This window comes from Octodon degus, unplaced genomic scaffold (genome assembly GCF_000260255.1).
Source record: "Octodon degus isolate 3935 unplaced genomic scaffold, OctDeg1.0 scaffold00083, whole genome shotgun sequence".
Classification (NCBI taxonomy): domain Eukaryota; kingdom Metazoa; phylum Chordata; class Mammalia; order Rodentia; family Octodontidae; genus Octodon; species Octodon degus.
Window position 1 is genome coordinate 2,410,572 of NW_004524659.1, and position 17,230 is coordinate 2,427,801.

Here is a 17,230-nt window from a genome sequence, read left to right on the forward strand (position 1 = left end):
ACACCTGTAGTTCCAGCAGTTGGGAGGCTGTGGCAGGAAGATTGCCTCAAATTCAAGGCCAGCCTGGCCTATGTAATGAGTTCAAGGCCAGCCTGAACTCCCTAGCAATACCCTGTCTTTAAAAAAAAAAAAAAAATATTACAGTAAAAGGCAAACTGTCATTAATTTCCCTCAAAATAGTCCTGGTTCCTTTGAGTCCACCTATTCCTTCACTTGTGCCACTTTCTGAAGCATTTCTGGAGGTCCTCTTTCCTTTAGTTGTGCTGTTGTGAGGGCCTTGGTATCCATTTCCTTGTCATGGTCACTTCGTTGTGGGGAAAACGTCAGAAGCCACACGGTGACAGCTCTGGTGAGCAAGGAGGGTAAGCACACTGTGCGGCGCTTGTACCGGCCTGCCTGTCTGTTGGATGAATCCGCTGCCCACTGCCATCCCATCCCATAAAGACACCAAAGAGGGCTTCCAGAATGGTTTCACAAAGTGCCAGGGATAGCTGGATAAGTCGTCCGAAACAAGGGGGAGTATTATGAGAGGGGTTAATAGCATTCACCCCACATTTTGATCACCCTTGTATTTCTCTTGCACTATTTGGAATATACTTGTACTAAGATGTATCCATTGTTTATCAGAATCTCAAATGGGACTGGGTGTCCCATACTGTACCTGGCAACCTTGGCCTTCGAGATGTCACTTTGCCCCCGTAGGTCTCAGGTCCCCCACTGCAAGGAAGGATAGAAGAGCAACTCCTACCGCAGGAGGGTGCTGCAGTGTCTGACCCTGGGACCTGCAGGCTATGTTTGCTACAAGTCTCCCCAGCAGCTTGGGCTGCCTGGAACCACTCTTTGCTGCAGTTACCAGCTCCTGGATATCAGGGGACTCTGGTCCAGGCTGTGGGTGGGTCTCCTACCTGGAAGCCAGGGCCAGCCCTCCGGTTGTGGGCTCCTACTACCAGAGGGGTAGGATGTGTAAGAGGCAACAGGTGTGGGGCTACATAAACAGCATAACATTGTGCAGGAGAGCTCATAAGAGACTGATTAGACCTTGCTGAGGAAAAGGTGGAGTGGTCATCCCACAGGCTCAGCCTCCAGGGGCCTGCAGGGACCAGTGGACCGGAGCACATGGATGGTGGCAAGGGCTGGGGAGGACCATGGAGAAACCCTACATGTGGCTCTTCTACCTGTGTGCAGAAGGAGTCAGCATGTTCCAGGTGGTCTAAAGGGAGCGCGCAGGCACAGGTCACGGTGATGAAGTCTGAAGGCCACTGCCGTTACGGGCCTGTGGCAAGGCAGGAGCACACAGCAGGGAAAAACTAGCGTGGCGGGGACCCCACCTTTGCCTCTGCTCACTCCAGGAGGACCTGGGCTCCTTCCCGTGCCTGGACCCTGAGGCTGCCCGCAGCCCTGAGACTCTATGCTCAGCCAAAGTGATGTCCACGGAGGGTAGTCTGTCTGAGAACCCAGGAGTTAGCCGCGAGGCCCTCACAGCAAAAGGAGCTGGGCAGAAGCAGGAGGCGCTGCAGGCAGGAGTAGGACAGGTCAGCGGGGCCGTCAGCACAGGACATCAGGTGGACATCTCACACAGTTGGCAGGCCCACACCTCACACTGGACTTTCCTTTAAATACTCCTATTTCTTTAAGACCTGGAGATATTAGTTGCTCCTAGTTTTTGTCCCAGTTACTAACACATGCATTAATTTTACAGCAGAAATTAATTCCACCTAAACAAATTGTTAGTGCTCAATTATTCCTCACCAACTCCCTTTGAATAAATATCCATGAAGAGACCTTAATTAAAATGTCAACAAGGGAAGCAGGCTGGTGAGGTAGAATCTTCTCACTCAGCAGTGAGCTGGACCAGGGCAGCATCCAGGGGAGAGCAGAGAGCCAGGCTGGCCCCTACCTCTGGGGAGGGTTTAGGCTCCACAAAGACAGGATGCGAGCCACGCCCCCACCCCACCCCCACAGCCCCACCTCATCCTGCACCAGGCCTGGCTCAGAGGCTTCAAACTCTGGGAAGTAAAGGGTGCTGTGTGGGTGATGGGTGTAAGTGATGCAGGCTCCAGCCCTAGAGCCCAATTGGTGAGGGGCAGGGGCTATGACTGGCAGCTTACCCTGTCTTGGTAAGGGTCAGGAGAGAGGGAGGAAGGGCGATTCCTGCCCAGGACAGCCAGCCACGGGCCCACCCCAGCCTACCATAGCCTTGTGGAAAAGCAAGACCAGGCTTGCTGGTTCTTGGGCCTTTAGAAAGCCAATGCCAATGCTTTTATGTAGACATTCCCTTATTTTTTGTATCTCAGCTTGGAACTTACAACTTTTAGAACTCCACTAAAGGTTAGGACACACTACTCAGAGGCTGAGGCAGGAGGATCACGTGTTGGAGCCTGGCTTAGGCAACTTAGCAATTTAACAGGATGTTTTGTCAATATTTTAAAAATTATAAAAGGGCTGGTGATAAGCCCTGAGTTCAGAAATAAATAAATAAGCCGGGTATGGTAGTACACACCTGTAATCCCAACACTTGGGAGACTGAGGCAGGAGAATCGCCACAAGTTCAAAGCCAACCTGGACTACACAGTGAGTCTAAGACCAGCTTGAACTGCATAGCAGGACCTGTCACAAAAAAAATAAATAAATGGATAGATAGATGATAGACAGACAGACAGACAGACAGATACTATCTATGAAGGTCCCAAATGAGACAAGGAAGACAGGCTCACCCTCAAGTATCCACTGTAGAAAAAGAGACTGATAAGACCTTGCTGATGAAAAGGTGGAGTGGTCATCCCACAGGCTCAGAAAATGGCACTTTGTAACCAGTGATGGAGGAAGCAGGGGCAGCAGGAAACTGTGGAGCAAAGTGCAGGGCCAAGCTGCCAGGACTCCTCAGAGCAGCCCCTGACTCTGCCTTAAACCCTGGCCTTGGCACCTGCACATATGCAGAGAAAGGGAAGGCCAGACTGGCTCCTAAAGGCCAGCTCTGTTCTCACTCCACATTGCCTGGCCCTGGAAGCTCCAGGAGGGAGCTTTGTCCTTCAGAACTGGGCTGCAGCCAACTCTGTACTCAGAGTGGGCCCTGGGCAGCTGAGGCGGGATGGAGCCTAGAGCGGGTAGCACACAGCACAGGGTAAGAGTCACCTCCTGCCCTGCTGCCTCAGAAAGAGACCCCTACAGCCATGAAGGAACACTCGAGTGCAGCCCATAAAAGCCACTGTTGCCACTTGGGGGCAGCCTCTTCCTTTGTCTCATTCTCTGAAGGAAGCAAAGAAGAACTGAGCCATCTCCCTGGCCCCAAGGACAAGAAATAGAATTGACTACCCAGGCTCGAAAGGCCACATCCAGAGCCCTCAACTTGGCTCCCCAACTTTTCTAGCCCAGAAGGCCTCCTTCAAAAGCCATGTTGCATCAGTACAAAGTGGCCTTGATCTGCTCAACAGAGGGGCACCCTGACCTTGGGGCTCTCGTGGTAGTTCCAGCATCCAAGCTTACCATCGCAAAGGTTTTCCCCACCAGAAGCTGGACAGTGTCAATCCTCGGAGCAGCTTTTCTCATGCTCCTCTGTTCAGAGTAAGAAGATTTTGTAAGGCACAGGGGAGAAAGGGGAAAAGATGGCAAAACACTACAAGGTCAGCCTGCAATGGGCTCCAGCCTAGCCAGGCTGCAAGACTTGCAACCAGCCCACTGACCTTAAAGGATCATATTTTTGCCTACTCTTCTCAAATTAGAGAGAGAGACAGACAGAGAGAGAGACAGAGAGAGAAAAAGAGAGAGACAGAGACAGACAGAGAGACAGAGACAGACAGGCAGACAGAGCAAGCAAGCCAGACTACGAGAAACTCTACAAAAACTCCCTAGTGGCATCTGTTTGCAAACCACTGACCCGAGCCATCTTCTCCTGCCCCTGCTGCAGCTCCAGGCCTTCAGCCAACATAAGGAAGCCAGCTCGGTCTACCAGCTCTGCAGTCCCTCTTGAAAAGGATGCCTCATCCTGGACCCCACAACATGAGCCAGAACCCCCAAGCACTTGGAAGTGCAGGCTGGAGTGTGCATGACCAATAGCCACACCCCATGTATCCCCTTGGAGCTTGACTCACAGGCATGGCCCTAAGGGGTGTGGGTGGTTGTGGGTCTCGGATCATGTCCTAAACATGGCCCTGTCATTTAATTTCATCTCCAGGTACTAAAAAGCCTCAAAGCTTCCATATTCCTTCCTGACAGGGCTTTAGAATTTGTCATTCCTGGATCAATGGAGATGAGGAATTTCCCAAGCAGAAGCTGCTGGTGCTGAGGAGGTGGGGGTGCGGAGGAATGAATGCCTCTATTATGTTCCTTCTGAATCTCTTTTAAATGGCTCCAGTGTGCCTTTCATCCTGCTCCCTATCTAAATGATAAAAATTAATATCTTAATTGGCATCTTAATCTGGAGCCAAAAAGGCTTTGATTTCTTGAAGAATGATTAGCCAAGTGCTGATGCTCATTTAATGTACAGGACAAATCAGCTGCTCCACTGTCAGAGGGCTTCCCTCACCTCCTGAGCAGTCTCATTTTCCACCTTAATCATGCCAAGTAAACTTCTGCATGATCTAGTGCTATTCCTGGTACTCTTCAGGAAGGGAGAAAATAGATCAAGAGACAGCATCCAATCAGCACAGCAGCCTCCGAGTCAGCCAGCCTGCTCAGTGCTGTACACGGGAGCAGATGTCTCTGAGCCCCGTCAGGAAAGAGGTCACATTGGGGAAGAAGATCTGACCTCAGCTGGGCCAAATGGACCCTCCTGGCCCCTGCACTGGAGGTCAAGATGAGCTGGATCAGGCAGGATGGTGCCCACCTGTCAGCCCAGCTCTAGGGAGGAAGCTGAGGCAGGAGGGTTGCTGTCAGTTCAAAACCAGCCTGGGCTATGTAATGAGTTCAAGCCCAACCCAGACTAAAAGTGTCTCAAAAAGAAAACATAAAAGGGTCAGGACCTGTCATCTCACACAGAGGGAGGCCATCTTGGCCCCCTAAGTGAGGCAGATACTTGGATCCCAAATGCAGAGGGGCCACAGCTACATACTAGATGTAGGTCAGTCTCGCTCCAAGAAGGAAGCCACATATACGAATGAGGCAAGACCTGGACTCCAAGACCCCTGAATGCCAAACCTCTGCTGTCATAAAGATCCCACTTCTTCCAGGAAAAGCCTAGAAACAAGTTTTCCCTGTCTGCGCTGATTTCACCCAAGAAATCAGAACAGTGTTTGTGCACCCAATGAAGCCTGTGGCAAAAAGTTCCAAATCCTTGGTTCTTCTTTCACCAGAGATCTGCAGATGTCTTAAAATAAGTGGTCAAGTTGGTAGTTTTCCCTGCCTGGCTGACCTACAGACATTCTCTCTCAAGAGCAGGACACCACCCAAATTAGTTTTTTTTTTTCCATCCTTGTGCAGAGAAGTTAGCACTACTGGCTCTTTCTGAAGATAGATTTGCATGGTACTTGACTTTGAGGCTCTCTTCGTCATATACTTGCATGCACTAGCTTTTGCTATGTAACCAAGGACCCTAACCCTCAGTGGTTTTGGTGTGGCTCCATAACCATTTACTTAGGTCATGATCCTGCACTCTGATTTGGGCTGGGCTCAGTTGGACAGTTCTTCTGCTGGTCTCTATTGGGTTCGTGCAGGCAGTTAGTGCCAGTTCACTTGGGAGCTGGTTGACAGGGACCTCAGCTAGGACATCTCATGCTCTTATCTCCCAGTCAGCCAAGGCTTGGTCACTGAGTTCCAAGAGTTACAAGAGGGAAGACGAGTTGTAATGCGCACAAACATTTTGTAGAATGTTCAAGCTTTTGTTGACTTCACCCCTGATAATAGTCTTGGCCAAAGCAGGTCATTGGCCAAGCCCACAGATAGTGTGGAAGAATACAATCACAGGGTATGGATTCTGGGGGGTAGGGAAAGCTCCCGTTCCCTTTTTTTCCATCTATTGTTGTGATATTGCTCAATCTAGCCCCCAGCCCAGTGAGACAAGCCATGCATGTATTAGATTCATGGAGCCATGCCCATACCTCTCTGGGTCTTGTGTCCATTTTGTAAAATGTGGCACAAAACCAGAGAGGTAAAGGGTGTTACCTAGTGTCACAAAGCAACCTGGCAGTAGAGCAAGGCCTAATTGCTCATCTCTCCAGGACCAGCTCACTGCCCCATACCACTTCTCCTGGTACCCATGACAATGCAAGAATGAGATGCCAGACAGGAGCCAAACCATGGCCATCCTGCAGAAATCTACTGGCAGAGATCCTGCAGAGTCTGGTCTCCACCATCACCATACATTAGCCTCCAGGAGTCACCATGGAAGCCCTCCTGCCCCTGTGGCTTCCTCTCTGGCCCACTGCAGAGGTCAGATTGGCTATTTGACTCTAAGGTCTTTCAAACGTCTTGAACAATTTTGAAATGTTTAAACTGGAGTAGGCAAGGTTGTTATAGTGGCAATGACTGGTCAGCAGGACTGGCAGGCACAGTCAAATCTCTCCTCACATCTCCTATGTCCACAATTCCACTAGGCTACCAGGCTAGCCTAATTACAGCCACATTGGTCGCTCTCCTGCTACTGTGGACTTGAGGTGCTAGAGTCCCAAGTACACACACACCTGTTCTTAAACACCTCATAAGGGTTGTTTCTCACTCACCCACACTTGCTTGAGTGTCAGGTTTTGCATACATGTGAAGACCTGAGCAGGAGATCAGGATGCCATGGGCCCATCTAACCTTGGGAGCCCCAGTGACCTACCAGGCAGCACGTGGCTCTGCCGGCTGGATCCCTGTTCTCCATACACCTGAGCCTTGGTGAGTGCTGTCCAGGCACCTGGTCAGCCATCAGCTCACCCATTGCATCTGCCTCTCATCCTTCCCAAGGAGCAGCAGAACACATTCGGAGTCTTTGGGGTAACTACAGCACTGCAGTTCTTTCTGCTGATAGATGGCCAGAGACAGAGTGGCAACCAGAGTCAAGCTGCAGGAAGGTCAGGGGTGAGGCTGAATGAAAAATTAAGAGCTGAAGAAGAAGCTTAGCATGTCTGGAGCAGGCCTGTGCACAGCAGACAGCCCAGCCCTGTTCCATTCAGAGGGCTGAATGTAGCTGTTATGGTTTGTGTCTAGTTGTCTCCCCAAAGCCTCATGCAGTTATGGGGTGGACTTCTAGAGTTTGTGGTTAATTCATGATCCAAGGCTGGGATTCTGGGTCTGAGCACTACCCAGATTATGGGTATGAGTGCTCCACCCCGCCTGGGGCAGAGAGCCTGAATGCAATGTAAGGGAGACAGACATGCTCTCTGCAGCCATTGTTGCTGCTGCTCCTTCCTTTGCTCTCTGCTCTTTGCTGCTGCCATGAAAGGTTGCCCTCTGCCATGTGCCACTCTGCCTTGGAGCCAGCTGAGTATAGACTGAAACCTCCAGTAACTGTGAGCTGAGCTAACCTTTCCTTCCCTCATTTGGGGTGTCAGGTATTTTGTCCCAGCAATGAGAGAAGAGTAACTACAGAGTAACTGAGACAGTAGCCCAATGTGTTTCCCACAATGGCCAGATACGATCTTGAAGTTTCAAGGATTGAAGTCACTGGATCATTTGTCCACTTTCCTTTTACAAGAGGGAAAAGGGGGTCCAGAACATGAAGTCTGTGACACGCACAATTGGAGCCAGAGCAGGAATGATAGAATGGGGGAAACACCTTTGATAGGAAAACTAAAGCACTTCCACCCGCAGAAAGGAGCGAGTCATGCATTCAGGCCTAGTCTTGTCAGGGAAGCCACAAATCTGCACCAAGTGAGACCACAGGGAACTGGCCACAGCTCCCATGGGCAGCTGAGTGCAGGTGGCCGTGCCTTCTGCACCATCTGGCATTGACACAAGGAAGAGCCTCCCGGGCCCCTCCCAGGCACAGGGCCCCTGCGAAGCTGGCTATGTAAAAGAAAGGAGGAAAATGACATCACCAAAGTGCACGTGAGCACACAGAGGCTGGAAACTGCTTGCGTTCCAGCTGCTGGTCTCTCAGCCAGGGATGTCCCCCAGCAGTGAGCTGCTCAAAGGGTCACTCCCTCTCCTGGGGACCCTGAAGAGAGCGTCCCTATTTCTAGGTGAGAAGCCTGGGCTCAAGGGTGGGTTTTCTCTAGTTTAACAAGAAGCCTCACAATTGCTGAAGAGGAGAGATGGGAGGTGGCCCAAGGAAGATGAGAGGAAGGCTGGTGTGAGGGCCTCAAAGGAAGACCAGGGCCCTAGGGTGATGCACTGAAGGAGCAGGAGGGATCTCTGCAGGACCTGAGCCCACCCGCCTTCACCAGTGTTTCTGGGCTCCCCGCTGCAATATAAGGAGTGAATTGGCAACGTGGTTGCAGAAAAAAAGATTGTGCCGAATCATCAGGACATTTAAAACAGAGCTTGTGGACACCTCGCTCACCTAACTGCAGGGTTCACCTCTCCTGTTCTCCCACCCCTGCAGGCACTGGCCCCAGCTCTGCCACAGACCCGCTGCTGTCCCTGCTCCTGCTAGTGCTGCATAAGCTCCTGCGCCTGCTCCTGGGGCACTGACAGTCACGGAGTCCCGAGCGGGGTAGTTTAGGCAGAGAACTGAGGGGACACACGTGGGGTGGATTTGTGTGTAGTCATGGCACCCTCATGCAAGAGGGGACAAGGGAAGCAGATTGTCTTCTTTATTAAAATAAGGTAAGTGGAGCCGGGGAGATGGCTCAGTAGAATAAGCACTTCCCTGGCAAGCGCAAGGGTCTGAGTTCAATCCCCGGTTCTACCAAATAAAAAAAATAAATTGAAAAAATAAATAAATAAGGTAAGAACTGAGACTTTAGAACTACAGCACAGCACATTGCCCACGGGCCAGGGGCACTTTGTGTCACAGTAGCCTCCTAAAATGTATGCTCTATAAATAACAGACAGCAGCAACAAAATGCTTTGTTGTTAAACCAAAGCAGCCACTGGCCAGCTCTGCTAGATCAATCGGGAGCTGGGGTCAAGAGGCACTGGGAAGTCGCACTCTGCCCAGCAGGCCTGGACGCTGCCCCCGCTCACCTAACTGCAGGGTTCACCTCTCCTGTTCTCCCACCCCTGCAGGCACTGGCCCCAGCTCTGCCACAGACCCGCTGCTGTCCCTGCTCCTGCTAGCGCTGCATAAGCTCCTGCGCCTGCTCCTGGGGCACTGACAGTCCCGGCGTCCTGAAGACCTCAGCGGGCACGCGCGCCCTGCCTGCTCACCGGGGAGGACCGCATGGCCGGGCAGACCCAGAGACACTGAGCAGCATGAAGAAGTCCAGACAGAAATTAATTAAATCATATTTTTGGGGAAGTCACACAAACGTAGAACACCTAAAATAATGCATCTAGTTTCCAAATAAGATGGAATCTGGACCATGCAGTAAGCATGGGATCAGTGATTTCTCTACTTCAATGTATTTTTTTTTCTACACTTTCCCTCCAACTCTTCATTTTGCACGAACTGTTGAGCAGTTACCTTTAGGATAACATGTAAAAAAAAAAAAAAAAAGTTGGGTCAAAACCTTTCTGACAAAGCAAAATATTTTTAGTAGATTATTGTGTTTAGGATTTCTTTTTAAATTTGCTTTTTCTTTGGGGGCTTTTCTTTTTTATTAAATTATTTCTTTTGAGACATTTTGATTAAAGAAGACACATCATAATTAAAATTCACTGTCAATAATATTTATTTTTAAATAAATAAAGATTGGAAACAAGGTCAGACACTTGTTTATAAACTGTATTGTATATTGCTGAATAACAGTTGAATAAAAAACAACTTTGAAATAACCTTTCTACAGCCATGTATCACTGTTCAGCCTCAGTGCCCCCTGCAGCCCGGATGCCGTAAGCTCCTGTTCCAGAGCACCAGCTGTACTTTTGGCTGGGTGTCTCCCATCGCGGAAAACAGCCCACAGCACCTGACTGAGGTCACTGCAAGCAGACAGAAGCACTTTTCTTCCAGCCTCCCCTAGGGACAAGAAACTTCACAGAGACAAGAGGTGCAGAAGCCCCCAGCCTGGAAAAGGAAAAGAGGTCACTACATAAGTCAAAAACCACTCTTTCCACTCTTGCTTTAAATTAAATGTGCAATGCATTTGCCCACTTGGAGATTATACACCAAGGTGCATTTATTGTTGTTGGCTTCACAATAGGTTAGAGAATTTGGAAAAAAAAGTGGAGGCTTCCACACTCTTTTCTCCATGGCCCTGGTGGTGGCTTTGAATCTCTGAAACCCATGGGTCAGAGGGCATCTTAAAGAATCTGGCATGTCCTAGAAAATATTATTTTTCCTGTCATGGCAGAATACCATTAAATAGCTAGTCCCAAGGACTTATTTAAAATCTAGCCAGACTCTTGCACCTACAGTATAAACACATATGTGGTTGTCACTGACATTGCTCATCAAATAGTTCCATCCTATGCTGGCCAGGCACATGGTAAGACTACATTTTCCGGCTTTCAGTGATAGGTGGGGTCACAACCCTAGCCCATGAATTGTAAACAAAAGGGACATGAACCAACTCCAATCCAGGGCAAGATGCCCCAAGGTCTGCTTTCCTCTCATATGATGACTGGAAACCTTCAAGATCCTGAGTGATGCACTGCTGTGGTCCTTGAGGGACTGCGATGGTCAGCGCTGCCCCTGCTAGCCAGTACCACCTACGCACTTAGCGAAGAGCCAGTCTTTGCCATTTGGAATCGTTGAGCTTTGGAGTTTGCTTGCCATACAGCATAATTCAACCTATCCTGACTGGTCCATTATTTAGTTGATGTGCTGTACTTAATTCAAAGAAAAAGAGGGTTAGGGAGATAATTCAGTGATCTAAGTGCCTACCCTGCCAAGCATATGGACCCAGGTTCTTGCCACTCTGGCCCCAGTTCTCCAGGTGTGCTGAGCCAGCCACCGAAACTGGGCACGATGGCACATGCCTATAATCCCAGGCCTGGGGAGGCTGAGACAGGAGGATCATTATAAGTCTGAACTGCATAGCAAGACCCTGTATCAAAAGAATAAAAATAAAAGACACAAATTAAAAGAAAAAGAAATCATGCATTTGGAGAATCCCATACATGCAGAGACTTTCAATGTTGGACTGACATCCTGAAATACCTGTGTGAAGAAAACCGCTGCACTGTTCTTTCCGGTGGATACATTAAGTTGTTTCACATTTCATTTATATTGATCAGTACCAATCAAGCTGTAAATTTAATCATTTTGTCTTGTGGATAGTGATTCTGTCCAGAAGGATCATCTCATTTTATAGTTAACTCAATACTGCAGTGGGATAATGTCATGTTAAATACTGGCCCTCTGCGCTTGAAAAGAATAAGGCACTTCCTGGATGCCAGGTGGCATGGAGGCGATGTGTCAGGGACGGGCTGATGTTGTGCCAGATCACTCCAAGCGGCCAGGAGCTGAGAACCCACCTCCTGACATCAAGTCCAACCCCTCTGCACAAGCACAGTCAGTCAGGTTCCTGCCCGGAAGCTGCTTCCCCTAGAGTGAGGTGGAGAGGAAGGCCAGGCAGGTGTGCTCTGGAGACATTGCTCTCCTGGGCTGCCCTTGTTCTGCTCAAAGAAACAGCACCTGAAACACAGAGGAGCGAGTGCTTACGTCTGCCTCCTGGGAGCCAGGGGAAAAAAATCACAGGCCAGGGAAAAAGTTCCCACATGTGGAACTTCAACCCTAACAGCTCAAGCAAATGGAATTCAGACTGAAGCTGTGGCCAAGCAGGGAAGCAAAGCTCATCCCCCGGGCCCTGCCATGGAGCTCTTGCCAGCTTCCCTGTTGGCTCAGAGTTTTGGACACAGAAGAGGGAGAAGCAAAGTGTACACCTGCCGTCCACAGTGCAGGCCCCGGCCTCCTGCTTCCCAGAGTCCTCATGTAGCCCACCAAGAATGGGAACAACGAAATGGTAGCAGTGGATGTTATGAAATGTGCACAAGCCAGGAGGGACAAGCACTCATGCTTTGACATGAAAAGCATGGCATTGGGCTTACTTCCCAGAGTGACTCCTTTAGGTTTTGATATCAGCCCAAGATAAACATGACCTGAGGTCTGGGGCAAAGCTGAATTCTGTAAGAATTCACTGTGGGCAATGAGGAGCTCTGGTCCCAGCCCAGGTGGACTTCTTGATCTGCTTCAAAACCTTGTAGAACTATGGGTCGACAATGTAACAAACACAAAAATACGGGATGAGGGGTGGGAAAGGAACATGGACTGAGCCAGAGTGGAGAAGGGTAGGAAAGGTAAGTATGGCTAAGACAGGCAAACTAGGGAAGTCAACCATGACCTGGAACCATCCTGCAGTCATGGGAAGGATTGTCCCCTGGTTGGTGGCAAGTTACGTGACCTAGCCCCTTGTGTCCTACAGCCAATAGTCAATATTTGGGGGCATAATCTTGGAGTAGGGACAGGAATTCTAGAAGAAGTCACTGTGGGTGACAGGAAGGATGTGCTCAGACGTAACAACATTTGGTGTTTCAGTTCTGTCTCAACCCCACATTGCTGGTTACAGCTCTGACCCAGAAAATGAAAGACTGATTGATCCAAGATGACCCTAAATTGGGCAGCAACCAATGAGCTGCTTGTGAGCTTCTGGGCTTGAACCTAAGGGAGTTCTGAACTGGCAGGCAAGGGAAAAGCTATTGATTGTCTTTGCACCCCTAGGAGCCCCTCTCCATATAAGGCAACAGTAAGCATTCATTTCCCCAAAATTTCAGAGGTGTAGCCCCTGCCCTTCCCAGACAAGAGGTGGTAACAAGCATGGTACAGCTGTGTCTCTGTGCCTACACCTGTCTGCCTTTACAGGCGGCTGCTTTGGAACATTTCGCTGTCCTTCTAGTGAGTGGCAGGCAGCAGAATTGACCCAGCGCACTGGGAAACCTCAACCAACCTGGATACCCTAGCTTCACACAGTGGTGTCGCTGTCCCCTCAGAGTCCTCTGCTGTCATCAGTAAAGAAGAACCAGCACAACCTACCAGGCATAAGGATACCCTTTACCTCATCCCAAGGGCTCTAGAAATACAAGAAAACCCATGACCTTTATGAGGGACCCACCCCACTTTGTGACTACAGACACAACATGAGGTAAAGTCTAGAAACATCACCAGAGGTGGCCTCTTTTAAATGACAAAGACCCAGGCAGCACCAAAAATATATTTTAAGTCACAGAAAGCATGACTTCACACCAAGACTAATTTGCTACCAGCAAGCAAAAATCCAACAATGGTCAAATTTGTTCCCTCCACCTGATTATTTTAAAAGAGAAAATAATAAGTAGACTTGTAGTAGAAATACAGATGATTTCTGCTAGATTTTGAGGTTAAGAAGTATTTATTAAGTGAGAACCAAGAGGTGTTCACTATAAAATAGGTGATGTATAATTTTGACTGCAGTATAATTAAAGCCCTTTGTTTATCAAAACAACTTTTAAGAAAGTGAAAAATGCCAGGCATGGTGGCACACAGCTGTAATCCTAAGACTTGGGAGACTGATTCAGGAGAATTGTTGGAGTTTGAGACCAGCCCTGAACTAAAGAGCAAGATCTGGTCTCAAAAAAGAAGAAGGAAGGAAAGGAAAGGAAAGGAAAGGAAAGGAAAGGAAAGGAAAGGAAAGGAAAGGAAAGGAAAGGAAAGGAAAGGAGTGAAAAATGTTTTCAGGACCGGCGAGATAGCTCAGCCAGCTAAGCACCTGTTTAGGCAAGCGCAGGGACTGAGGTTCGATCCCCAGCACCATATGACATGCCTACCCTGCCCCTGGGCATGCTGAGCCAGCCACCAAGACCAGGTATGGTAGTACACACCTGAAATCCCAGCACTGAGGAGGCTGAAAACAGGAGGTTCACTACAAGTCTGAGCTGTGTAGTGAGACCTGTATCAAATACACTTTAAAACAAATGTGTAAAGAATTCCTAAAAATCAGTAAGAAAAACACAAACAAAACAATAGGAAGATGCACACAAGACATGAAACATCATGTTATAGGGGGGAAAAATAGGAAGTAAAAGGTATTCAACTTCTATATTGATAAAAGGAAATGTAAATCAAAGCCACAATCATTATGCCCACTAATATACCAAGTGTTTTAAAAACCTGACAATACCAAATGTGAGGATATAGATCCACCAGATTGCTACATATTGATCATGAGAATGTTAATTTGTACAACTTCATCTGAAAACACTTTGGCACTAACTCTTAAAATTGAATGTTCATATAAACTATGACCCAGAACATCCACTCCCCTGTGGCAAAAACTCTTCCTTATGTACACAAGGAAATATGTAAACAAAACTGAGTGGCAGACTCTTCACAGACACTGGAAACAGACAAATACCCATAAACTGGAGAATGACAAGTATGTTGTAGAATACTCTCATAATGGAATATTCTCATGAACTAAAAATAAAAAGCAACCCAATTCTGGGTCTTAGCATCTATTAGTTAAAAAAAGCAAAGTCCAAAAGATTACACACAGCATGATACCCTTTTTAATTGGATACAGGGTCTCACTACACAGCTTGGACTCATAGTGATCCTTCTGTCTCAGCCTCCCCAGCACTGGGATTACAGGCATGCTCCACCACACCCAATTTCGGAGGCTGGCATGGCATGCAATGCTGGGGACTGAACTCGGGTCATTGCACTTGCCAGGCAGGCACTGAGACTGCTGAGTTATTTTCCCAGCCCATAATACCCTTTTGATAAGAAGCTAAAACCTGAACCAAAAGTAATACGCTGCATAGAAGGAAGGATAAGGATGGATAAGTGGATGATAGATAGATAGATAGATAGATAGATAGATAGATAGATAGATAGATAGATAGAAGATAAGAGATAGACAGTCTTCCTAAGAAAACACACAGTTAAGATAAAACTGTTTAGAATGAAGGAAACAAGAGGCTGATGGGGGTTGGCAAGATAGCTCAGTGGTCTAAAGTGCCTGCTTGGGCAAGCTTAGGCAGATGCACAGGGACCACAGTTTGATCGCCAGCACCACATGCCATGCCAGGCTTTCCCCCATGTGGGCTGAACTGGCCACACCCTCCCCCCAAAAAGAGGCTGATGAATACAGTTACAGGACCACTGTCAACTTGGTGTGGAGAGTCAGAGGGTGGAACAGAGGAGGAGCCCTCTGGCAGATGAAGGTGACTTTCAAGATGATAGTTTCCATGATGAGTGGTGGGATGGGCTACTAATTGCATTATCACAAATGACTAACTGAACGAATGTTGCCCTATCCTGAACAATGACGACAGCATCTCATAACCAAGGGCGGTGATAAATCAATTCATGTAGGTGAAGGTAAAAGCAAAGTGAAAAACAAAAGTCTTATCGGGAATTCCCTGAGAACAAAAACAGTAACAACTGTCCCTGCCCACTGCCCCTCAAGGTAAATTCACATCTAAGTCCATGTCCCATGCACAGCCTGCAGGCTGATGGCTCAGGAGCACATATAACACACAGATACTTGTTGTTTAGTCTACAACAAGGATTTGTATTGTTACCTTACAATATCAGATGTTCTCAAGTACAAATCCAAAGCTCTGGCTTCTCTTGAAAAAAATCATAATATTGCTACATGGAGTGCACATTCTGATTTGGTAATGATTTCTGGGTGTCATGCAGCAGCTGTCCCGATACCGAATGCTGTGTCCTCGCTTTCCTGAGAACCCTGCCACCCTAGAGCCTCCCAACTGCTCCATGCAGGGCCATGGTCTCTGAATACCTGCGGGCATAAGAGTTTGCAGCCAGGAATCCTTGGCCAGCACCCATCCTTCTTCCACTCAGCAGTCTCTACCAGACCAGCTGTGGTCACCTACAGGCCCTACATAGCCAGCAGACATCGCTATCCTCCAAAGCAATCCTCAAAAGACAGCAGAAGGAAAAGGACCTTTCCTGTCACCCACAATCCCACTGCTGAATCAGCTAAGCGATGTTTTCAAACAAGGTGTGTCCTGCTTACAATTCAAGAACACAGCAACAAAGTTGAATTGGATTGCTAATTGAGTCTCTTTTTTCCTTGAAAATGGGGTGTGTGTGTGTGTGTGTGTGTGTGTGTGTGTACCTTTTTCTCCCTTTGGCAAATTCAGTATACGAAATTTTCTGTTTTGTTTTGGAAGAAAATCTGCAGTGTGTCTACAACACAATCTGCTAACTTATCTACATAACAGATGAATTCCCTGTTTGCAGCTACACAATTTCAGCTTCCTAAATACCAAAAAGATTTGGTCATGATTATTCAAGTTCTCAGCACTGCCCCTGCCCTAGGACTTTCAGTAGTAAAACTTTTCTTCCTCCTACCTCCATCCCAAGGCTTCTCTGAATGGGAACCTAATGAGTCTGTACCTTTAACTGAGGCAGACCACAGTTGCTTTTCAGAAAGTTAATTCCCATGAAAGGGAATGTCACTTTTACAGGCAAGGCTCTCCTTTATCAGCAAAAGCTGATTCCATCTGACTGATTAATTGTCCTTAGGACTGTGAAAGGCTTCGAGACCCGGGATGACGGCTTGGGAGGAGCGGCCATGCAGCAGTGTGATGCGGGGCACTCCTGGGCTGGGGAAGCCAGGAGATTACAAATGCACAAATAATTAATTCAAATCAATACAGCGAGGGGCTCAGGCTGAGAGACATTCAATTATGTTGTTCAAAGAGAAGATGCTGATCTTCAGCTAGTCTGCTCCATGCTGCAAATAATAGAGCATTTTTAATTTGTGCAGCAGGGATGTTAATCTTTTGCCGTGTAATCCAGTCCTTGGGGAATGTCATGAATATGTGGCATTGTGTGCGGGAGGCTCCCCATGGGGGGCACTCAATCACTCCAGCTCTAGCTTTCCTGCCTGCCTTCTTATGCCAGTCTTTCAACACTCAATTAGGAAATATGTAATAGGCTAATAGATAATGGATGGATGGAGGATGGATGGATGATGGATGGATGGATGGATGGATGGATGGATGGATGGATAGATGGATGAATGGGTAGATGGATGGATGGATAATGGATGAATGGATGGATGGATGGATGGATAGATGATGGATGGATGGATGGATGGATGGGTGGATGAATAATGAATGCATGGATGATGGATGGATGGATAAATGGGTAGGTGGATGGATGATGGATGGATGGATGGATGGATGATGGATGGATGGATAGATGATGGACAGATGGATGGATGGATGATGGATGGATGGATGATGGACAGATGGATGGATGGAT

At 48.1% G+C, this 17,230-nt stretch overlaps 1 protein-coding gene across 1 annotated transcript in view; it reads left to right on the top strand.

Moving 5' to 3' along the window:
* Vstm2b (V-set and transmembrane domain containing 2B) overlaps nucleotides 1-9,562 on the top strand; it is a 29,140-nt gene extending 19,578 nt beyond the window's left edge. The window contains exon 6 of the mRNA XM_004636682.2: nucleotides 9,085-9,562. Within this exon, the coding sequence (XP_004636739.1) occupies nucleotides 9,085-9,173 (89 nt within the window). The 3' untranslated portion in view covers nucleotides 9,174-9,562. The remainder of the gene's footprint in view (nucleotides 1-9,084) is intronic.
* The last annotated feature ends 7,668 nt before the right edge of the window (nucleotides 9,563-17,230 follow it).